Genomic DNA, 24,547 nt, shown 5'->3' with positions numbered 1-24,547 from the left:
AAATACACTCAGTCCCACTCAATCATTCTCAGGAACAGAGAAGATCAGGGTCTTCTAGAGGAAATACACTCAGTCCCACTCAATCATTCTCAGGAACAGAGAAGATCAGGGTCTTCCAAGCACTTTTTGTCTCGGTCACTAAAGCCCCCCGATCCAGATTCCCTTTCCCTACCCCTACGGCTCATTTTGGAAGTGCCACTCGCTGTACAGTGTACAGTGAAAGCTCACTATCATGAATACAGTTTGTGTTATGAAGGCCCACAATTTAGAGCCAGTTAGTTTCCCCAAATCAGCCCTATTTTGCCCCTGTTATTTCCTTAATTATTTTCCATACTATTCATGTACGTTTTCATGAAGGTGTATGTATTGTTATTGTAATTGTATAAGTTCTGTCTTAGATTTGTTCAGTATTGTGCAAGCGCCAGATTAGTGGGCGTGGTTTTGATTGGCGTACGTGACTTGATGTATGTCCGGTTGGTATATATAGCTACGGAGGTGGTCTGTGCGTTAGAGTGAAGATGAATGAGAGGTTGCTCCTGTCGGTCACGGAGTCGACCAAGCATAGCTGAATTCAGCCTCGTCAGGGTGAACTCATTGCGGTGTGCTGTGTGATGCTGTCTAGGAGACCTGCCTTTAGCATCGACTGTTAATAGTGGATCACTGGCTACCCGCATCGCCGCGGGAGTTCGGAGTTTGGTGAGTTAACAGCGCTAGCCCAGTTTAGCTGTGTCACCGTTAGCCAGCCTTGCTAGCCGCCGGCTGCTAACGTTGGCGCATAGCGAGACCAAGGCCAAACAAAGCCGTCGCCTCCGAGGTGGATTGCGACCGACCGCTAACACCACCGGAGCTGACCGTGGACCACCGGACCTGAGCCATTCACACCTCGTCGTTTGCTACGAAGACGCCCCTTTCCCTTCAAATTGCAACGTCACTCCCCCCCCTTATCTGCTGCCTTCCTCGAATCACATACGAGCTCCAACCAGGCCTCAACGCGCTCATTCTCAGTCCGGGACTCTAAGCCTTTTCAGGCCAGGTACTGTGTGTGAGTGAGTGAGTGAGTGTGTGTGTGGCCGGCGGGGAGGGAGTATATTGGGATGTATATATAATTTGTATAAATAAATGTGTTTGTTTATATTTGATACATTGCTGTGTGTTTAGTTGTCTGTATTGTTTAGTTTAACAGCAAATCTAGTATTGGGTTTAAGTATTGTCTTATAGTGTGATTAACTGAGTTATAGCTTGTATTATAATATATGATATATATATAACTGTGATATGCTAGTCTAAAGGGTTGCTGGCGCCCCCTGCCTCTATCCTCCTACACTGCCGATTTAGCTCAGAGTTAGTTAGATAACCAGCCCTTCCTAAAATTCTACAGTCCTTTAGCTACTCCCTGGTTACAATTGGTCCTTCGAGCCGGATAGGTTGTGTAGTGATAGCATGGCTGAGCGCAGCCAACCAGACAAGACAGTTACCCCCCCTTCTCCGCCCCCTGAGCCAGAGCCACGACCACAGAGAGTCCCGCGGTTGCCTCAGAGGTTACAAGAGTATGAGCTTGAGCTCGAAAGCTCACTGAGTGGTAGTGAGGAGCGCACTCCACGGGATACAGTGGTCGGAGAGGCCGAGGTGTCCGCCGGCGCGCGGGTGGCTAGCACCGAGACAGCCATCAAAGAGCACCAGCCTGAGGATGAGATGGCAGAACAGCAGGGTTTTGCCGTAGAAACGGAAGAGCAGGAAGGAGAGGCCCGGTCTGACAGCGCCTGCGGGCGGAAGAGGGAGGGCCTCAGCCTTAACGATCTGCCTCCCAGTACGGCGCGCTCGAGACCTAGCTCCTGCCGTTCAGTGGCTTCCTCCCGGTCCAGGGTTTCCGTGGGCAGTTCTGCCTCTGGGGCGGATAGCATGCACTCCAGAGGGAGTAGTGCCGCGCTGTCAGAATGTATGCGCCAACAGGCCGAGATGGCGTTAGAGCGGGAACGCCTCCAGATGGAAGGAGCGGAACGTGCGGCGGAGAGACAGCGCCAGGAGGCGTTAGAGAGGGAACGCATCCAGTTCGAGCGCGAGCGCCTCCAGATGGAGGGGGCGGAACGCGCGGCGGAGAGGCAGCGCCAGGAGGCGCTAGAACGTGAACGCCTCCAGATGGAGCGCGACCGCCTCCAGATGGAGAGAGAGCAACTGCACGCGGAGAAGATGGAGGCAGTGATGCAGACCATGCGCGACGTGTGCATCAGCAGAGCTCCGTCGGCCCGTAGCTCCAGAGCATCATCCGCACGGCCCTCTCGAGTGCCATCTCCTGAACCCCCCGCCGATGGCTCCATGACCCCCGCCATGACTGTCCAACTACAGGCCCAGCTGACCACCTTGAAGGAAGAGGACCAGGGACCCGACCGCTACGCGGCCCAGAGGGAGCCAGCGTCGCTGCCCGGGAGGGGAGCCATTCCCCAAGAGCGTAGCACACCCCTAGGTCCTCCAGTGAACCAAAAGGCATGCAGGCCGGACACCCAGACCGTCACTCCAGCCCCGATCATCCACTACAGGATGTTTCCCCAGGTGGAGGGACCCAAGTTCCCCTTCTTCAAGGACGAGGACAGGAGCCAGTATGTGGAACTACGCATCTGCCTAGACACGCTCTTGGACGACTCCTGCTCAGAGTCCTACAAATATGCGATTCTCCTTCAGCATGTGAGGAACCCCAGAGCCCACAACATGGTTCTGGCCCATGCCTCCGCACCGACACCTTACACCAGAGCGCTCGCCGACTTGGATGCCCGCTACGGTCGTCCCTGGAACCACGCCCTTGCTGAACTGCAAGCCCTCGAACAGCAGGCCCCCATCAAGGATGAACGGGCGCTGGATGACTTCGCGCTCCGCGTGCACACCTTGGTTGGAATGCTGAAGACGCAGGGCCCAGCTGGCGCCAGCGAGATCAACAGCACCTCCAACGTAGAGCGGCTGCTCCGCAAGATCCCACGCTTCCGGCAGGAGAGGTTCCGGCGACAGCAGCGCGTTCGTAACCCCGGGAAGTTGGGTCTGAGCATGGCTGCCTTCGCGGAGTTCCTACTGGAGGAAGTGCATGACACCAACGTAGACGCCATGGGTTACGCTGAGCCGAAGAAGGAGAGGGAGAAGGGAGACCGCTGGGACAGGCCGAGCTCGAACAGAGGACGCCCAGTAGGAGTGCTGCACACGGAGGAGGAGCCTCGGAGAGAGAGGAAAGCCCGACCTGAGGGAAAGGATTCCTCTCAACCCCCTCAAAAGGGACGGAGAGGTCCACCGCCATGTCCGTACTGCACCAGCGAGCACTGGTTCAATGAGTGCAGTGACTTCAACAACCTGAGTACCGAGGCCAAGCAGAGGTGGCTCGAGGAGAACAAGAGGTGCTGGAACTGTGGGCGCGACCATCTGGCTAAGAACTGCACCTTGAGGAGAAAGTGCAACCGCTGTGAGGAGGTCCACCTCAACATCCTACACGAGGTCTCCCTCGCCAGGTCCACGGAGGGCACCAGAAGCCCTAGGTCCGGTAGCGCACCGGAAGAGGAAACACCTGTCTACTATCTAGACCCAACCCAGAGCAGTGGCTCCAAGGTCCTACTGAAGGTGGTGAAGGTCCGACTTCACCACAACAACGCTGTGTACGACACGTACGCCGTTCTAGACGACGGGTCGGAACGGACCATCCTTCTCCAGGAGGCAGTGCGCCAGTTGGGGCTCCAAGGGACTGAGGAGAAGCTGACTCTGCGCACGATACGTCGCGACCTTAAAGAGGTCACCGGGGCGAGAATCAACTTCTCTATCTCCCCGGCGGGGCGGCCGTCGGACAGATATCGGCTTCAGAATGTCTTCACCGCAGACCAGCTAGCGCTCTCCCGCTACGACTACCCCCTGGAGAGATTACGCGCAAGATATTCCCACCTACGGCGAGTAGACCTACATCCGATAGAAGGAGCGGAGCCAACCCTTCTCATCGGCTCGGACAACGCTGCACTGATCGTGTCGCTCCGTCCTCCGCTGAGAGGACCACGAGGCTGCCCGATGGCTGTTAAGACTGCGCTTGGGTGGGCCCTCCAAGGCGCTACCGAGTGGAGAGATAGAGACGGGAGAGCTACGTCATCCCTCCATGTCCGAACCGAAGAAGTGCAGACCATCAACTGCCTTCACACCAGTGTGGACTCCATGAATGCGGCGCTACTAGACAACGTCCAGAAGCTGTGGACGCTAGACGTTGCGCCCTACAAGAATGAGAAGCTCTACGTACGGTCAAAGGAGGACGTCTACGCCATAGACCTCCTTAAAGCAAAGACAGTGCGTATCGAAGTCCAGGGCGTGAAGAGATACGTCACACCACTACTCCGAAGAGAACCCATGCCAGAGTTTCGAGTATCCCCTCGAACCGTCCTACAGTGTCTGACCAGCACTGAGAAGCGTATGAGGAAGGACGAGGTCCTTGCTGCTTCTTACAGAACGGAGATGAAGAAACTGACGGAGTCCGGTCTGGTGAAGAAGCTTGAGCCAGCCGAGGCGAACCAGAGTGCCGAGTCTTGGTACCTCCCGCACCACAATGTTCACCACAACGGGAAGAACCGAGTGGTCTTCAACTGTAGCTACCAGGTGGGGAAGCTCAACCTCAACCACTATCTTCTCCCTGGTCCAACCTTGACCCCAGCCCTCTTGGGAGTTCTGGTGCGATTCCGTCAGCAGCCGATCGCAGTCAGTGGTGACATTAAGCGAATGTTTCACCAGGTCAGGATGTTGGAGGAAGACAAGCCACTCATGAGGTTTCTCTGGAGAGAGGACCCGAGCGACCCCGACCCCTCTATCTACCAGTGGGAGGTGCTACCCTTCGGGACAACCTGCAGCCCCTGTTGCGCCACCTATGCGCTACAGACTCACGCCGCGCAGGAGACGGCACCTCCTGGAGGGTTTGACGCCGTCCATAAGAGCTTTTACGTGGACAACTGCCTCCACAGTTCGAAGACAGCCACGGAAGCCCGCCAGCTAGTCCAGGACCTGCGTGCTCATCTCCAGGAGGGTGGATTTGAGATCTGCCAGTGGGCCAGCAACGACCCGCAAGTCATCAGAGACCTCCCGGAGGAGGCCACCTCGACCAGCAGCGAGGCTTGGGTCTCTCACTCACCAGATGATGCTCAGGAGATGACGCTCGGACTTATCTGGCAGTTCCAGACCGACACTCTACGCTATCGCAATAAGCCTGCCAAGCCCCAACGCGTCACGATGAGAACGATATACAGCACTCTAGCGAGCCAGTACGACCCACTGGGATATATCGCTCCCTTCACGACGATGGCCAAGGTGCTTGTCCGGGAGCTGTGGGCCCAAGAACGAGGATGGGACGATCCTCTGCCTCGTCACCTAGAAGAGAAGTGGAAGGCCTGGGAGCAGGAACTTCCCACTCTCCAGCACATCAAGCTGCAGCGGAGCTACTTCCCTCCCTCCACGGACCTAGAGAGGAGTGTCATCACGCTACATGTATTCTGCGACGCCTCGGAGATGGCGTACGGGTCCGTGGCATACGTCAGAGCGGCAGAGCTTGGAGGTGAAGTCCACGTCTCGTTTGTCCTGGCACGTTCCCGAGTGGCGCCGAAAAAGCAACAGTCCATCCCAAGACTGGAGCTGTGTGCTGCCCTGAACGGCGCGCAACTGGGAAGGTTCCTGCTCGACGAGCTCCAGCTACCTCTGATGAGCGTCACCATGTGGTCAGACTCAACTACCGTCCTCCAGTGGTTGAAGTCCAGCTCATGTCGGTATAAGGTGTTCGTGGGCACCCGAGTCGCAGAGATTCTGGAGTTGACTGAGGTGAACTGCTGGCGTTATGTAGACACCAAGAGGAACCCTGCTGACGTCATCACGAGAGGGGCAACTCTCCAGGATCTGGCTGAGCCCCACCTGTATCACACGGGACCAGACTTCCTACAGGAGCGGGAGTCAGAGTGGCCAGCCACGCCGGCGTTAGCAGAAGACAGAGAGGACAAAGAGCTGCGTAAGACGTTGTTCTGCGGAGCCACCCAGGTCGTAGACCCTGAGACTACTCCGGGAGAGGAGTGTGAGACGCTCGAAGAGCTGCAGAAGAGGATGTTCTGCTCCAAGGCCGGTCTACCCCTAGATACTACGCTCAGCGCCGAAGATTACACCGCGGCGGAGCTCCTGGTGCTGCAGAGTGCCCAACAGGATGCCTTCTCCCGAGAGCTGGAGTGTCTCGAGAAAGGGAAGCCGATCCCCTCGGACAGTAGACTCCGCGGCTTAGCTCCAGAGCTCGACGGTGTTCTCATTCGCGTGGGTGGCAGACTGCGCCGCGCTCAAGATCTAGACCTAGACACGAAGCATCCCATCGTGCTTCCCACTAAGCATCAGGTCACCAGATTGGTCATCAAGCACCATGATGACAAAGTGCAGCACGCGGGTGGAGAGCGTGTCTTCGCGGAGGTACGACGGAGATTCTGGATACTCCATGGACGGGAGGCGGTACGGAGATATCAAAGGTCCTGCTCGGACTGCCAGAGGTGGCGAGCCACGCCGCCGCAGCCCATGATGTCCGATCTGCCCGAGGACCGGCTGCGACTGAGACAGGCTCCGTTCCACTCTACTGGGGTCGACTGTTTCGGGCCACTCCTAGTCCGAAACCGGCGAGCCTCCGAAAAGCGGTGGGGCATCATCTACACGTGCCTGACGACGAGAGCAATGCACCTTGAAGTTCTGCACCAGCTCACAAGCGACAGCTTCCTCATGTCCTTCAAGAGGTTCACCTCCAGGCGAGGGACCCCTAAGACCCTCCGGTCGGACAGAGGCACCAACTTCGTCGGTGGTGAGGCCGAGCTGAGGGCGAGCTACGCTGCGATGACTGAGGAGGCCCGTGACAGACTCGCCTCCCAGCAAGTGAAGTTTGAGTTCAACCCCCCAAATGCTCCACACTTCGGGGGAGCCTGGGAGCGGGAGATTCGCTCAGTAAAGAACGTCCTACGTACCATTCTCGGACAGAAGGTGCCTACCGATGAGGTGCTCGAGACTGTACTAGCAGAGATTGAGGGCATCTTGAACTCCCGGCCCCTAGGCTATACCTCCAGTGATGTAGCAGATCTGGATCCCATTACGCCCAACTTCTTGCTGATGGGGCGGCGAGACTCTGCACTGCCTCAGGTAGTCTACGACCCTGCAGAGCTCACCGGAAGAAGATGGTGGAGGCACAGCCAGGTGCTCGCGGACCAGTTTTGGAGGCAGTTCATACTGCACTACCTGCCGACCCTGCAAGTCAGGCAGAAGTGGACGAGGGAGAGAGACAACTTGTCCGAAGGTGCCGTGGTACTGGTGATCGACCAGTCCCTTCCACGCGCCGCCTGGCAGACAGGCAGAGTGACCAAGGTCCTGCCGGGTCCGGATGGAAGGGTGCGGACGGCCATCGTGGACGTTGGTGGTCGCACTTACACCCGACCTGTGGCACGCCTGATTGAGCTCCCTCAAATTACAAAGGACACTATCACCTCATACCTCACGCTGCTAGAGCAGCCTAGCCAGTGTGCCTTCCATAGTTAAATGAAACCGAGGGTTTCATGGGGCGGCTGTTATGAAGGCCCACAATTTAGAGCCAGTTAGTTTCCCCAAATCAGCCCTATTTTGCCCCTGTTATTTCCTTAATTATTTTCCATACTATTCATGTACGTTTTCATGAAGGTGTATGTATTGTTATTGTAATTGTATAAGTTCTGTATTAGATTTGTTCAGTATTGTGCAAGCGCCAGATTAGTGGGCGTGGTTTTGATTGGCGTACGTGACTTGATGTATGTCCGGTTGGTATATATAGCTACGGAGGTGGTCTGTGCGTTAGAGTGAAGATGAATGAGAGGTTGCTCCTGTCGGTCACGGAGTCGACCAAGCATAGCTGAATTCAGCCTCGTCAGGGTGAACTCATTGCGGTGTGCTGTGTGATGCTGTCTAGGAGACCTGCCTTTAGCATCGACTGTTAATAGTGGATCACTGGCTACCCGCATCGCCGCGGGAGTTCGGAGTTTGGTGAGTTAACAGCGCTAGCCCAGTTTAGCTGTGTCACCGTTAGCCAGCCTTGCTAGCCGCCGGCTGCTAACGTTGGCGCATAGCGAGACCAAGGCCAAACAAAGCCGTCGCCTCCGAGGTGGATTGCGACCGACCGCTAACACCACCGGAGCTGACCGTGGACCACCGGACCTGAGCCATTCACACCTCGTCGTTTGCTACGAAGACGCCCCTTTCCCTTCAAATTGCAACGTCACTCCCCCCCCTTATCTGCTGCCTTCCTCGAATCACATACGAGCTCCAACCAGGCCTCAACGCGCTCATTCTCAGTCCGGGACTCTAAGCCTTTTCAGGCCAGGTACTGTGTGTGAGTGAGTGAGTGAGTGTGTGTGTGGCCGGCGGGGAGGGAGTATATTGGGATGTATATATAATTTGTATAAATAAATGTGTTTGTTTATATTTGATACATTGCTGTGTGTTTAGTTGTCTGTATTGTTTAGTTTAACAGCAAATCTAGTATTGGGTTTAAGTATTGTCTTATAGTGTGATTAACTGAGTTATAGCTTGTATTATAATATATGATATATATATAACTGTGATATGCTAGTCTAAAGGGTTGCTGGCGCCCCCTGCCTCTATCCTCCTACACTGCCGATTTAGCTCAGAGTTAGTTAGATAACCAGCCCTTCCTAAAATTCTACAGTCCTTTAGCTACTCCCTGGTTACAGTTTGATTATGTCAAAGTGTGTGTTTCTCAGGTTTTTATGTGTCTATACTGTATGTGTGGGCTGGTTTCTCTGGAAACAAACCAAAATAAATTGTCCCTATGTGTCATATGTGTGCAGGCACCAACACATGGAAACACTGCGATGCATAGCTCAGCTGAAATCTCCACGCAGGTGGAGGGACGCCGTGGAGGTGGGTAGCAGGTACTGTATAGGCCTCATTAGACATACTTTCACTGGCGACCAGGGGAGGTTTGACACTCCACCTCCTCACACTGCATCACCGCAATTACTGTAGGATGGAGGGCCATGTGATGAGGGCCTCCATTACTCATGACCAGCTATGGAAATATAAAGTGAGTGTTCCAAAGAAATGACCATCAAAAAAAAAGGAAAATGTTGTTATAGAAACAGTAATTGACATTCAATAAATACTGTATTTTACTTCAGATTAATAGTAGTGTATGTGTACAGTATAGAGCATACTTTATACAGGTTGTCAAATAACTAGATACATTCATTTTTGTCTCATCTTATTTTGCTAAAGATAACTACTAAAGATCTTATACAAATAGAGCATGATCGATTTCCATGACTTGCCCCCAAAATTCCTGCAGCTATGTAGTGTGAAACAGAGTTTACTGCTTCTACCTTTACTTAGTGCACCAACGCTCTTCCTGTACACTGTATTTTCCAAGGTATGGATATTAGCATTAGCTTGTATTAGCATAGTCAACAGCCAACAATAGCATAATGTCACAGTAGGAAAACACAAGCAGCTGCCAGCAGTTTCGCCTATAATATTGGTATAACAGGAGGCATTTGAACACTCTTATCATAACATAGAGACATCCACCATGATTACATGTCAAATGTAGCCGACGGATTAACATGCCAAGGTTAGGTACAGAAGAATGTCAAGAACTTCATTGCCCTTTTTAATGAGTCTGACTTTTGTGACAGACCCGACATTGCCAGGTATCTAGCGTTAATGGCTTCCTCCAAAAAGCTTGAAAAGGGAACAAAATGGGGGTGAAGAGGGGTAATAAGCGAGCGACTGGGTTAATGTTACAAGGGGGGTCAGCGAAGAGGACTCCCCATCGCCCCTACTGGTCGAAGAGCGACAGTGCTCCAGCCCTGGACTAATTATCGAATGATTGTTGTCACCTGTGAGTGTTTGTCAGTGTATTTAGGTGTGTCCCATTTCCTCGTTCCCTTGTCAGTCGATCACTTGTGTTACACCGTATGGAATGCTTCAGAACCCTGTGTATGTATTACCACTTCACGTATCCGTTACCCGGAACGTAATTTGAACTTTGACTTTGTTTGCTGGTTTGCAACCTTGTACCGCCTTTGGAGCCCTTTGCTCAATCTTTAGTTTTCGTGCACTTTGTTATTGACCGCAGTGCCTGAGTTATTATTACCTACGTGCTGAGCCCTACTGCTCCCCTTTTTGTTGTCCGGCTAAGAGTTTATGTTTGTACCTATGAATCATACGTCTCAGTAAAGAGAATCTTTATTTTATTACATCTCCGTCTCATTCTTTACTTACACCGCACCTGGATCCGACATTATTGTGTACACCCAGAACCTATTGAGAAACATAACAGAACCTATTGAGAAACATAACAGGTTAATGAGAGAAATCGCTAATGTGACAACGCTTTGAGTTCGAAAGAATCAACTCAGATTCAGTCAATCAAATCAGATCTGGAGTCCATGCGGAAACTCTCATGCAGGAAAAATAGCCAATCATTAGTTTCTGTCAGAATGTATCCTCTCATCTAAAACCATGCCCTACTTACTGATGTCTTGTGGGTAAATACAGTACATTGTAGTGTTCCACATGTTCGAAGTACCTCATTACGACACAAATTGGTATTCATATTTCATGCCGATTTTTTTATGGACACTGAGAGGCAGGAGGTATGGTCTCGACAGAGCAGCATTTGTAAAAAGGACAGACAGACTTCCTCTCACGTCAGTGCCGCTGCTCTTCAACATCACAACAGTACATGCTTGAAATTCTAGACGCAGTGGCAAAGCCCTTTGATATGCAAATGTACACCTTCGTTGCACTGGTGGTGATACTGAATAAAGGAACCAAGGTTTTTTCAATTCCAGATGTTCTGATCCAAGGGAATTTGTTAATTCTGAATGGAGGCTTACTAATCAGGGCATAACAATCTCCTAGCTACAAAAGTCAATATACTTATGTTTGAAGTTAGCGACTTATAAGCTTTGAAAATGTGTTGAAAATATGTCTGATTCAACATCTTTAAAAAAATACAAGAGACGTGTTTGTGGTAATTATTTAAAATCGGGTTATACAGTCTCTAAACTGTGAAGAGTGTTTATTTGGGATGCACTGTTTATTTCGAGCATTGATTTCTTAAGTAATCTTTTGGCTTCACCCCCAGGTCTTTACCCCCCCCTCTGTGAATGTGTTTTATTAACATGCCTTTTTCAGCCCTGTTACTCCCTGGTGCTTTATTTAGGAGCGGAAACAGGATGATACATTTTTAATAGCCCTTCAGTTTGCTTCTATGGAGTTCAATGGAACAACAACAGATCTTCAATGCCCTGCCCCCGTCCCCTACCCCCCCCCCCCTCTCTCACCCCTAACCCTAACCCTTTCATATAATTATGCATCAGACACTTTATCATAACACAGTTCATCATTAGCAGACTGATACACCTGTTAACGCTAAACGCAGGTATCACCCGAAGAGGGCATGCTGAAGATGAAAGGGAACAAAAAAAGAGCAGCACTGTTTCATCTTTCAGAAGAGCTTGAGTCATAAATCCCATTTAGTATTATGTACTATACTCTATGCACAATGTCAATGATAAATCATTAACCCCCCCCTCACATGACTTATCCCCCCATGGCAGAGAATCAAAGCCAGGCAGGCTAGTAAACACAACATCACACAACAGATCTTTAATCCGAACCGTGTTCATCACCTCAACTGCCATACACAACAACAACAACAACAACAACAACAACAACCACAACAACAACCGATGTAGAGTATCGATAGGGAACTGAAGCTTCATGGCCTTCATGGCCAATTCAGTGGAGCCATCCTATAATGATCAATCGCTCATTGGTCTGGGGGCTGATCGAATAGTCTTTTGTTGTTAAGCGAGCTCGTTTTCTCGCGGGGTCATCTCGACCGTTGACTGACACCTCCGCAAAGTCCTAGTGATTGTGAGGTACGGTGGTACGAGTCCTCCATCTCCCACCGTGACATCACCGGTCAATTGAGCGAGGCGCACAATGAGCGTCTCATCAGCCCCACTTACATCCAGGGAGAGAGTCATTTTGATGTCCCATTGAATCCGGTGGCCCTCACACTGCGGAACAGAGATGCTCACTTTATTGTGTTCCCATCAGTCACACTGGGCCGTGTCCTTGGCCGTCTCACAGCTCTGTCCCCTGTGCGTCGCAGTAATGTGGCATCTGAAAGACTTGCCAGCAGCCCCCCCCCCCCCCCCCGATCCACACCGCAGGAGCGGGAGTGACTGTGAGCGACTCACACTGCCACTCTAATAGGAGAGGGTTAGCCGCGGGATGAGCTCTGAGACACTGGTCTAATCTATTACACCCACATCACCCTGGGCCACCGGAGAGACGACACTCCATCCTCACTACCTCCCAGTCACTCTCTCTCTTTTTTCTTTCACACCCTTTTTCTCTTTATTTATTGCTTTCTGTCGCGCTCTTACTTTGAAACTTTGCACACAAACACTCAAACGCAAACGCACGCACGCACGCACGCACACACACCCACACGCACACGCTCAATGGAAGGGTTATTTGTCTGTAAATGGTAAATGGACTGCACTTATATACCACCTTTTTTGCTGCTCCAAAGCTGCTCCAAAGCGCTTTACAACGGCCTCTCGTTCACCCACTCACACACACATTCACACACCAATGGCGGCAAGCTGCCATGCAAGGCCCCAGCCCACTCACTGGGAGCAATTTTGGGGTTCAGTGTCTTGCCCAAGGACACTTCGACATGTGGCCAGCCGGGACTCAAACCGCCGATCTGCCAACCTTGCGATCATTAGACGGCGACATTAGGCTACCTCCTGCGCCACAGCTGGCCCCACGAACCCGTGTTGTTAATCCTGTATCTCCAGCCGTGCAGCATCTCCTTGCCTCGTCCTACTCCACCTCCTTTGGGTTCCTTCCTTCTAGGTTCTAGAATAACTCCCCACACCTTCCAGAGTAACACTGAGCTCAAATCACAACTTCATGTTCTAAGATACCAAAGTACCAGACGGTATTGTATTTCACTGAGCTAGGTCACACACTACCGTATGTATTATGTGCAACAAAAAAAAACGTGAATGTAAAGAAAGTATCCAAAGAGGCTGCACTTGTTTCATACCTTTTGAAAACAATACAACATGTGGATGTTGTACTTTAAATTACAATCTGTACTCGCGCCACTGTTGAACCTGCAGGCGGGCAGATTTATTGGTACCCTGGCAACACATTATGGCTGGAAGCAGCGCAACCAAAAGGAAAGCTATGAAATGAAGAGAATAGACTAAGGGAATAATTGAATACATATTTGTGGAAAAAATATATCAAAATGAAATGTATATTCTGATGATGTTTAGGCCAGCAGAGACGGCCTTGCTGGCCCTGACGGCCCACCACTGTGTTGTACTGTACATTCATTCAAATGGAGTAACACATATCATATTTCATCACAGTCGAAATTAGCTTCATTGTGTACTTTTCCAAAACATGTGATTATTCAAAAGTGTCCAAAGGGTGGCACTGTGCACTCCAGTATCTGGCCCGGACACTGCAGCAGTCCTGCTCACCCTCCTCCCTCAGCCTCTCTGAAGACAGCCAGCGTTTTGTTCTCCTTGTACTCGTCGTCCTTTGACCATTACCTTTTTAGTAGCCTAATAGTAACTCATCAAAACCACAAGCCTGTAATGGTTTGAAGTCTCTCAAACGATCTAATGTTCAAACAGCCCCACTAATGACATTTCTGATAGTGAAATTAGACTGCTGACAGTGTCTGGCTTTTGCAAAAAAATTAAGTGTTTAATTGATGGCGGTCGGGATGAAAAAGGCTACTCACTGAACAATGCCAATGGTTATGACTTTGAAATGTCAAATTGGGGTCAAGTTCCAGATAATTTAGTTGAGTATTTCCTTTCCTATCACAAACTAATGTAGATGCAGCTATTCAACTGTTCTATTGCGCGTGGTATTGGATCCTTCAAATGTCTTCAGCACACATGAAGCTGAATGCAATTTTTCTGAATGTGTAAAGGAAAGTGTCATTTTGGATCCTCAGTGTTAGGTAGTTTTTAATGAATAATCCTGAAGTACAGTGATAAATGAATTCAGTCAGAACTCCACTAGGGTACGTGCGTTTGGAATAGGGGGTCTATATAATTGGGATGGGTTTAGAAAGAGTTTATAAACAAGAGAGGAGCAGAGTGTATTTAAATGGAGTCCCTGGACTTGAGCCAACAGAGCTTATGCCACGATGTTAACATTAAACAATGCCATCCCTCTAGGCTTAGCACATTTCAATTACACATATCAGCAGCCCAGTCATCTCCCCTACGCTTAAATAAAGACTAGAGGAAGCAGACAAACAGGCGCGCAGACAAACACACACAAACACATTTCATCTGACAACAAGCCTCTTACCAGCGCTGCCCGAGGACGGATCATCTATGGGTCCCTTTCTCTCCTTCTGTCACTCATTCTCAGCATGTGCATGTGTGCATGTGGTGCATGTGTGTATGTGTGCATGTGTGGCATGTGTGTATGTGTGTATGTGTGCATGTGTGTATCTGTGCGCCTGCCTGCTTGTGTTCGTGCCTGGGTCTGTGTCCTCACGCCTCCCTGCCTGTGATTCCTGCAGTGGTGTTTGTCTATTGTCTCCTATAATCTTGTATTTTGCAGAGGGGATGTCTAACCCCCCCCCCCCCCCCCTCCGCCATCCATTCCGGTCCCTGGTTGCCTCACCCTGTATCGGCAGGCCCGAGAAACAGACGATCGTCCTCTGAACCCATTACCCTGCCTGAGCCTCTTATCGTTCAACCAAACCTTGCTGAGCCCCTGATTTGGGGTCTGCAAACGGCATCTTGTGTGCCATGTTGTTAAACCCCCCCCCCCTGCCCCCCCCGCCACCCGCTGCCTCCCCATGGCTGCTCAATGTGTGGGTGTGGAAGAGATATCCCAACATCAGTCTCATTTGCACACACCACTCCCGGGGGGACCCCAACCGATCCATTCTTAAGACTAAGGCTGTGGGCGGGTCAGCATTCTTGAGAACGCGGTCAAGAAGTACTAATGACTCCGATCTCCCAGCCTCCTACTTCTCACCACCTTCTCTTCACACCCCTCTCTCTCATAGCCCACTGCTTCTCAGACGTGGGTCGAAGAACATGTCGTTTAGCAAATTACACTGTTGGGGGATCCAGTTGGAGTGGCTCAGAGTGTCCCCAGTCGACGGTGGCTTTGTGCCGTCGCCTCCCAGCGAGGGGAATACACCACATTGTTCCATTGTTGTCATGGCAGCATCTCAAACACTGAGGTGAAACAATGGACAAGGAGAGAGGAATCCCTGGCTGGCCATCCACAGTATTCACCATGTACACAAATAACTGTCCTAATTGACATTATAATCCTAGATTGTCTCATTTTCTAATTCCATTATTCCCAATTGAGAAGGTCAGTTTAGATGATCTACATCCACTCTTCCTTCATTATATACCCATAATATGCACACGCGCATCTTTCTGCATCATTTTTGTGGATGAAAGGTGTGCACATAGCTTTGTGTGGGTCTATATTATAGTTGGCGTATTAAAAAATGGTTACGGCATGATTGAGCTCAAAAGCTTTTTAAATAAATTGGGGCAACTGTGCAGTTCAGTTATTGAAAGCCGCCACTTGGGGTGGCATATACTGTAGAAGACTCGTCAGGATGTACAGTATGTAGATGTGACACAAAGGTACGAGATACGGTTCCTCTAACTCTGCTCGCTTATGCTCATTCATGCACCGCACATATCTTTTTAATCAAAAAGGCACCGTTATTTCCAGGGGAGATACAAACAATCCATCTTATCTATTAACATCCACACCAGAGTGTCAGAAGAGGCGACGTCTAATCTTGACATTTATCTTTTTCCTTTTTGCATTTTGATGACATTTTCAATGACGGTGCCATTATATTATCCAAAGTTAGCTTTGCTCTGCTGTTTTATTTGGGTTCCGGTGTCATACTTCACACCAGGCTGCCAACAGATACCATTTGAAATAACTACAGGGGTTTTTACTGCTCTCAAAAAAACCTCCAACCCACCTGAGGAGAACCGTAGTGTGTGAGGGGGACAGGACGGTGTGAGGAGGACAGGACCGTGTGAGGAGGACAGGACTGTGTGAGGAGGAGGACAGGACCGTGTGAGGAGGACAGGACTGTGTGAGGAGGAGGACAGGACTGTGTGAGGAGGAGGACAGGACAGTGTGAGGAGGAGGACAGGACTGTGTGAGGAGGAGGACAGGACAGTGTGAGGAGGAGGACAGGACTGTGTGAGGAGGAGGACAGGACAGTGTGAGGAGGAGGACAGGACAGTGTGAGGAGGACAGGACTGTGTGAGGAGGAGGACAGGACTGTGTGAGGAGGAGGACAGGACTGTGTGAGGAGGAGGACAGGACTGTGTGAGGAGGAGGACAGGACTGTGTGAGGAGGAGGACAGGACTGTGTGAGGAGGAGGACAGGACAGTGTGAGGAGGAGGACAGGACTGTGTGAGGAGGAGGACAGGACCGTGTGAGGAGGAGGACAGGACAGTGTGAGGAGGAGGACAGGACTGTGTGAGGAGGAGGACAGGACAGTGTGAGGAGGAGGACAGGACTGTGTGAGGAGGAGGACAGGACAGTGTGAGGAGGAGGACAGGACTGTGTGAGGAGGAGGACAGGACTGTGTGAGGAGGAGGACAGGACTGTGTGAGGAGGAGGACAGGACCGTGTGAGGAGGACAGGACAGTGTGAGGAGGAGGACAGGACTGTGTGAGGAGGAGGACAGGACTGTGTGAGGAGGAGGACAGGACTGTGTGAGGAGGAGGACAGGACTGTGTGAGGAGGAGGACAGGACTGTGTGAGGAGGAGGACAGGACTGTGTGAGGAGGAGGACAGGACTGTGTGAGGAGGAGGACAGGACAGTGTGAGGAGGAGGACAGGACTGTGTCAGGAGGAGGACAGGACTGTGTGAGGAGGAGGACAGGACTGTGTGAGGAGGAGGACAGGACTGTGTGAGGAGGAGGACAGGACAGTGTGAGGAGGAGGACAGGACTGTGTGAGGAGGAGGACAGGACTGTGTGAGGAGGAGGACAGGACTGTGTGAGGAGGAGGACAGGACTGTGTGAGGAGGAGGACAGGACTGTGTGAGGAGGAGGACAGGACTGTGTGAGGAGGAGGACAGGACTGTGTGAGGAGGAGGACAGGACTGTGTGAGGAGGAGGACAGGACTGTGTGAGGAGGAGGACAGGACTGTGTGAGGAGGAGGACAGGACTGTGTGAGGGAGGACAGGACTGTGTGAGGAGGAGGACAGGACTGTGTGAGGAGGAGGACAGGACAGTGTGAGGAGGAGGACAGGACTGTGTGAGGAGGAGGACAGGACAGTGTGAGGAGGAGGACAGGACTGTGTGAGGAGGAGGACAGGACTGTGTGAGGAGGAGGACAGGACGGTGTGAGGAGGAGGACAGGACAGTGTGAGGAGGAGGACAGGACTGTGTGAGGAGGAGGACAGGACTGTGTGAGGAGGAGGACAGGACTGTGTGAGGAGGAGGACAGGACAGTGTGAGGAGGAGGACAGGACAGTGTGAGGAGGAGGACAGGACTGTGTGAGGAGGAGGACAGGACTGTGTGAGGAGGAGGACAGGACTGTGTGAGGAGGAGGACAGGACTGTGTGAGGAGGAGGACAGGACAGTGTGAGGAGGAGGACAGGACAGTGTGAGGAGGAGGACAGGACTGTGTGAGGGATCGGATGGGTGAAAGCCTGTGAGTGTGCAGGCAGCGGGAGCGTGTGAGTGAACGGAGAGCTCTGTGTATACATTTGTATGTGTTTTGCTGTTAAATCTAAGATGTTCATGCTGTGCGAAAAGCGAAAAATAAAACTGGATTAAGTAGGACAAAAACCTGTAGACCGAATAAACACGGTCTTTGACTGCCATAGACTCTGCCAATACTGTCACAGCCTGCGCAAACACAACCACACACACACACACACACATGAGGCGCCGACTGCAGTGTATACGATAACGCTCGTCCTTCAACTATTTGCTAATAGTAGCGTTTAGATTAAATGGATCAAGGGAAGCGTATGTTATGACCAAAATCATAAGTCAACATACTGCATTTTAAAAGAATTCGAGCATATTCTTGCATATTGAGAGTACAGTATGCTGTAATACTATATGTTCATATTCTATACTATCCATTAATGTCCAAATCAGATCAAACTATCTTGGTATACATTACAACATACCATTCCTATAAAGCACTAATGCTTATTAGTATTAGTGTTTTATGAAGCACTTTTGCTTATTAGTATATTAACTGAGGTGTCTGTCGGCCTTACCCTTCTGAGAATGATGATGCCCTCCTGGTTGTGTTCATTGGTGGTGATGTCAAACATGGCGCCCCCGTCTCCTGGTACGATGTTGTACTCTACCTCTGCATTCTTCCCTATGTCCAAGTCGTGAGCTTTGATTCTTCCCACAGCGGAACCCACCGCCGACGACTCAGGAACTCTCAGATGAAAGAAACCTTAGAGAGAGAAAAAATAAATATTGCACTAGTTAATTATGAACTCCTGACATCTTTATGGACTGTTTGCAGCAAATTGCGTCCACCTAATTGACATCTTGTGCAAATGCACTGAAAAAAAGGTACGGCGAGAGAAGGAGAGAGCGGGCGTGAGAAACATTTTTTAAATAAAATAATCCCCCTAGGTCAGTACATATCAAACCAGTCGCCTAACCACTCAGGACACCGAGAACAACATCAACATCCTCCCTGTAGGGCAGGAACGGGGTTAAGAATTCAGCACCAGACCATCACAATTAAAAACATTATCCAGGCCCCAGAAACCCACGAATGAGTGAGAGGGAAAGAGAGAGGGCGATAGAGAGAGAGAGAGAGAGAGAGAGAGAGAGAGAGAGAGAGAGAGAGAGAGACAGAGAGAGGTGACAGAAAACTCTATACTTGGCCTAGACCCCTGTGCTTTGACTGCATTATGCTTGCATGCATTTACATTCTAAGCATGAGAGCCTAAAATACCCAGAGAAAAGATGACTAACCTACCAAACAATTGTATATTATTTCCAGGCCCTCTCATGTTTAGATAAATAGTTTATGCACATTGGTGGTAGTGCAATTGTTCCTTATATTTCAGATATCCAGGTTTAATAGATAGTTAATTGAATACATGCCTCCGATGTATTTCATTGTGAACTGATTAACTATCTATCTATCTATTAACTTATCTTGATTTAGTTAAGTATTTCAGATCAAATGTATTTAATAACTTAATTCCAGCAGTTTAAATACATTAATCAGCTCAGTAAATATGCACAGAGCCACCAGACCCCTCATTTGTTCCCACCCATATTAAAACAGCTGAGCTGAATAACCTCATATCTAATAACCTACATTACACCACACCATGACCTCCTAATGATTACTTTCTGCCCTTTTTGTCCATTGGTCATGGGTTGAATATAATATCTGGATAATACAATGTTATTCATTGTGACAGGGTCTGGGGAAACAAATTAAAACAATAAACAGTGTCATTGAAAAAGGTACTCACGCATTCCCTAGTAAAATGGTGCACCCGACACAGAGAGACGCCTTACTTTTGGAGAACCTCGGCGGGTTGTCATTGACGTCGCTGAGGGTGATGTTGACAGTGGTGGTCCCGGCCAGCCCTCCCAGCTGGCCTCCCATGTCCTTGGCCTGGATGAGAACCTGGTACTGCTCCTTCACCTCCCGGTCCATATTGGGCAAGGCTGTCCTTATGACTCCTAATTGGATGCCGTCCAGTCAAGTAGGAGACAAGGGAACAAGATAATAGAGTAGAGCCCAGGTGAAGATTAACGTCCCCCTGCAGGATTGGCTAGTGCTCTTTCTGCAAGGGGCCAAATATACAATTGACCTGGCCGTGAGCAACCCCATCACAAAGGTCCCGCAGTTAGATGTACATTGATGGTACCTGAAGCCGAGGCTGAAATAGAGGTCATATCACAAACTGGGAGACACTTGACATTCAATACCAAACTTTAGTGAGGCTGTATAATGATTCAGCAGAGGATCTGAGATCTGGAGATCAGAGTGAACCTACAGAGTGAGAGTAATGCCGGGTCAGCTGGGAGGTTGTCAGTGTGATAGAAGGAGGCCAGAGGTACGTTTCCTTCTCCTCTTATTCCCGGTAACGTGGAAAGTATGTCACATCCCCCAATACCCCCGTTCTGTGACTGCACAATCAAAGGATGTTGTTTTGACACTCTTTTTTGGATGGTGGTTCTAACGGGGGCGGCTGCTGTGAAGTGCATGGTGATTAAGACATGGAGCTCCCACTCCTCTCCCCACCTCTCTCCCACCTCTCTCCCACCTCTCTCTTCCACCTCTCTCCCATCTCTCCCCCACCTCTCTCCCACCTCTCTCTTCCACCTCTCTCCCACCTCTCCCTCACCTCTCTCCCACCTCTCTCCCCCACCTCTCTCCCACCTCTCCCTCACCTCTCTTCCACCTCTCTCCCACCTCTCTCCCACCTCTCTCCCACCTCTCTCCCACCTCTCTCCCACCTCTCTCCCACCTCTCTCCCATCTCTCCCCCACCTCTCCCCCACCTCTCTCTTCCACCTCTCTCCCATCTCTCCCCCACCTCTCTCCCACCTCTCTCCCACCTCTCCCCCCCTCTCTCCCACCTCTCCCCCACCTCTCCCCCCCCTCTCCCACCTCTCTCCCCCCTCTCTCCCACCTCTCCCTCCCCTCTCTCCCACCTCTCTCCCACCTCTCTCCCACCTCTCTCCCACCTCTCTCCCACCTCTCTCACACCTCTCTCCCACCTCTCCCCCACCTCTCTCCCACCTCTCCTCCACCTCTCTTCCACCTCTCCCCCACCTCTCCTCCACCTCTCTCCCACCTCTCCCCACCTCTCTCCCACCTCTATCTCCCACCTCTCCCCCCCTCTCTCCCACCTCTATCTCCCACCTCTCCCCCCCCCTCTCCCCCCCTCTCTCCCCCCTATCTCCCACCTCTCTCCCACACTTCCTCTCTACTGTATGCTTGCTCACCTGGTTGATGATGTTTGGAAGTAGTAGCTAGGCTCAGCAAGGCAAAAAATGGGTTTTACAGTTTGAGTTCCCTCCATCAGTTTGAAATCCAGTCACAGTGTGGCTCTGCAGCCTGCAGTGAGGAACGGCCTAATCTGTGACAGAGTGTGCCATTCCCTCTGTGCCATACGTATCAGCCGATTTCTGCCCACTTTGAACTCTGTTATCATTGTGTGCATGGTGCTGCCTCTGTGTTGAGGCACTGTATCTAACCTGTCGGTGTTGCTGTGGGCTCTGTTTGACCGTGAAAGACAATCTGTTTTATCACATGTGCGCCTACATATGTCATCTTAAATGGTCTATGTTTACAATGTACAAGGTTTACATTGACAAGGCGCTGTGGACTGCAAACATATTGGATTTGATTCGACTGCTCCACCAGTAACATCATGACACACTGCCACGCAGAAACAAACTAAACATGACAATGTTATATCCTTTCTCTCTGTGTAAAAATTGAGGTATGTGAAATGTAATTTTGAGATACTCGCATTGATTTTTTTTTTCATCTATAGTCATGATACAATTTCAGTAATGCAAGATGTAAAGTGTAAAAACTGCAAATCCATTTAACGACAACGTAATCAAATCAAGTCCTCTCACTCATGTGTTTAACACTAGGACAGCCTTAACACTAGAACAGCCGTGTCTGTGTTACCTACTATAAGAGTTTAACACTAGGACACTCATGTGTTTAACACTAGGACACTCATGTGTTTAACACTAGGACACTCATGTGTTTAACACTAGGACAGCCGTACCTATTTCACCGACACTTAGCGCTGCCTCGGCTAATTAATCAAATTAATCTTTACAATGGGAAGCTGCTACTTACACACAAAGACCACTAGATGGCCTCTTGTAAATTAGCCTGCCTCCTAAAAAAAAAAAAAAAAAACTGCAAAATAGCTTCATACTAGCTTACCCTGATGTGATTTAGAAAATGTAAGGATACTGGGTGGTAGAACGCACATATCTAGGAAAAGTCATGAAAGGAGGGTCCTGAAATTTGATCGAGTGCAAAGATAGATTTTTTTCTTTTTACTCATAGGGGTCACCGTGACCCCTCACGGCTCTTCTAGTGTTAAACCTGGATTAGCAGAGGCTTCGATTAGAACCATGATTAAATTAAACTAGGTTTTTCTTAAATTTTGTTTTTTCTGATTTTATCCCATTTTTCACCCAATTTGGTAGCCAATTGAACCCAACCTAGCATCCAATTATCCCCTGCCTATTGCGAAGGATCCGCCGCACGACCCCCGTGGCCGGCAGTCCCAGAGGAGGCCGCCAGGCAGACTAGCTGACTGGCTCCTCGAGCCCAGCACCTGTTATTCCGGCACCCCGGGGGCGCTGTTGCGCAACGGATCCTTGTCCGGAACTACTCCTATACCTCCCTCGGGAGCGGCCGCCCAATATGCCGCTCCGCGTGTGTGCCCCAGCCATATCCGGATCTGGCGAGCTGGGATTCGAACCCAGTCCCCGGTGGGCAGCATGCACTAGTGACCAGTGCTTAGGCCGCTACACCACCGTGGGGCACGTAAACTAGGTTTAAGATAGGTTTAAAGTTTGGTGCAACATGATTGTATAAGCCTTGATTTAAAGTTAAACCACGTTGGTGTAACTCAGCCTGTCTCCCAGTTGTGTGTTGCACGCTATAGCTACTGCAGAAAAGTAATTGCAGTAGCCTACAATTGATTATGTCTGTAATCATCAACACATTTTAATGCAACATGGAACAAATGAAGGTATATTTATAACACAGTATATAATGTAATCAAGAGTATTTTCGCCGCTTGATAAAGTATTTGCGGTTTATGCTGCCGCTTGATAAGCCATCCTCTGTAACTGCCACCTACATACATTTATTGTGTGTGTGTGTGTGTGTGTGTGTGTGTGTGTGTGTGTGTCTGTGTGCGTGTGCGTGAGTGTGTGTGAGTGTGTGTCCGACATGGATTTCAAACGATGCAAACATTTCCCTGGTACCTCCACGCTCCAACATGACATGACAACAATGTGACAGACACATTTCCATCTTGCTTATGTTGCGATCAAAGCCGCGTGAAATGACATGTCGTTGGCACATGCGATATGCGCAGTAGCTATGAAGCGCATATTGCATTGTGCAGCACTGTGCAGCTCACACCCGGCTCTCCACACGCTACCTTTTTCTCCTGCATGTTCGAGCGCATGTAGCCTAAGACCCAGGATATTGCACTGTGCAGCATATTGATTATAGCTAACCCACACTGCAAGGGTCATTGTATTATTCCTTCTGGCGAAATACAGGAGCCTACAGCATGGCTTTGGCCATTTGTATGAATGACAAATAAACGTCATACATGATCTCTGAATTCTCAGCTTTTATTTAGGATATGACAATGTAGGTATGTCTGGATGTCTCCCAATTCCTTCCGATTGTTTTTATTTTGCATTCCTTGGTTTGTGGGTGAGAGTTTGTGGGTAATCTTTTTCTTGATCGTTTCCTATCAACAAACAAAGGCCACGCTCTCGCCTACTACGCCGGTTTCTCTTGCCATGACAACAATGTGACAGATGCCTTTCCATCTTGCTTATGTTGCGATCAAAGGAAAATGATGTGTCGTTTGTACAATTGTGAAATATTAAAACCAATAACATTCTGAATGATTTGTCATTGTAATACTACTATTTTCCTCCTTTCTTTCTTTTCTTTCTTTTCTCTGATCTTCCATGCTCTCCTTCTCCTTCTTGTTCTCTCTATCTCTCTTTTGTTCTCTCTCTCTTTCTCTCTCTCTCTCTCACATACACACACACACACCTCCGGTGTGACGTAACAGGCACTTGCCGTCATTGATTCAATACTCAGAACGTCACAAACTGGATCAAACATGAGGAAATTAGGATGTTAATCGTCACTAATGAGTGAAACTCAACTATAACAGGCTATAATGCGGGGCACGCTGAACTTCAAGCATCAATCTGAGCATAAAAAATTACAAACAAGTTAAGGGAGGGGGATGAGAATGTCAGATCGTTAGGATGATCAAGGATTTGAATATAAAACATTTAGCATTTCAATAGTATGGCGACTTCTAAAGATGGCAGGGTGTCGGGAGGGAGTTGTCGTATGACAACTTTAGCAAACAGCACAACAAATCGTGACGTTAGAATTATACGGTTCTATCTCAATTTTTGTCAAAATTGAGTTTTTTTACATAATCTGATCCATTACGTGTTTATTAATGCCTGTGTGGTGTTATTTTTAAAATGTTGAAATGTTTTAGTTAGTAATTCATACAATTCACAAGTGCCATCTAAAATGGTAACAAAACAAAACGGTACCCTTCACAGTAACAACAGACCCCCCCCCAAAAAACTCAAAGCCTGCTACCTCTTCTGCTTCTTCTCTTTCAGCCAGTTGCTGAGACAAACTAGCCTGTTTACATTTTC

At 49.7% G+C, this 24,547-nt stretch overlaps 1 protein-coding gene across 1 annotated transcript in view; it reads right to left on the bottom strand.

Annotated features, from left to right (window-relative positions):
* Positions 1-24,547, bottom strand: part of LOC308173723 (cadherin-12-like) — a gene marked incomplete at both ends in the record, with an annotated part of 83,692 nt that overhangs the window by 29,555 nt on the left and 29,590 nt on the right. Inside the window, 2 exons of the mRNA XM_080548766.1 lie at positions 18,362-18,549; positions 19,641-19,808. Of these exons, the coding sequence (XP_080404892.1) occupies positions 18,362-18,549; positions 19,641-19,808 (356 nt within the window). The remainder of the gene's footprint in view (positions 1-18,361; positions 18,550-19,640; positions 19,809-24,547) is intronic.

This window comes from Nansenia antarctica (genome assembly GCF_963989245.1).
Source record: "Nansenia antarctica genome assembly, chromosome: 19".
NCBI lineage: Eukaryota > Metazoa > Chordata > Actinopteri > Argentiniformes > Microstomatidae > Nansenia > Nansenia antarctica.
The sequence above is the reverse complement of the archived record's forward strand: the minus strand, read 5'-3'. Positions and strand labels throughout refer to the sequence as shown.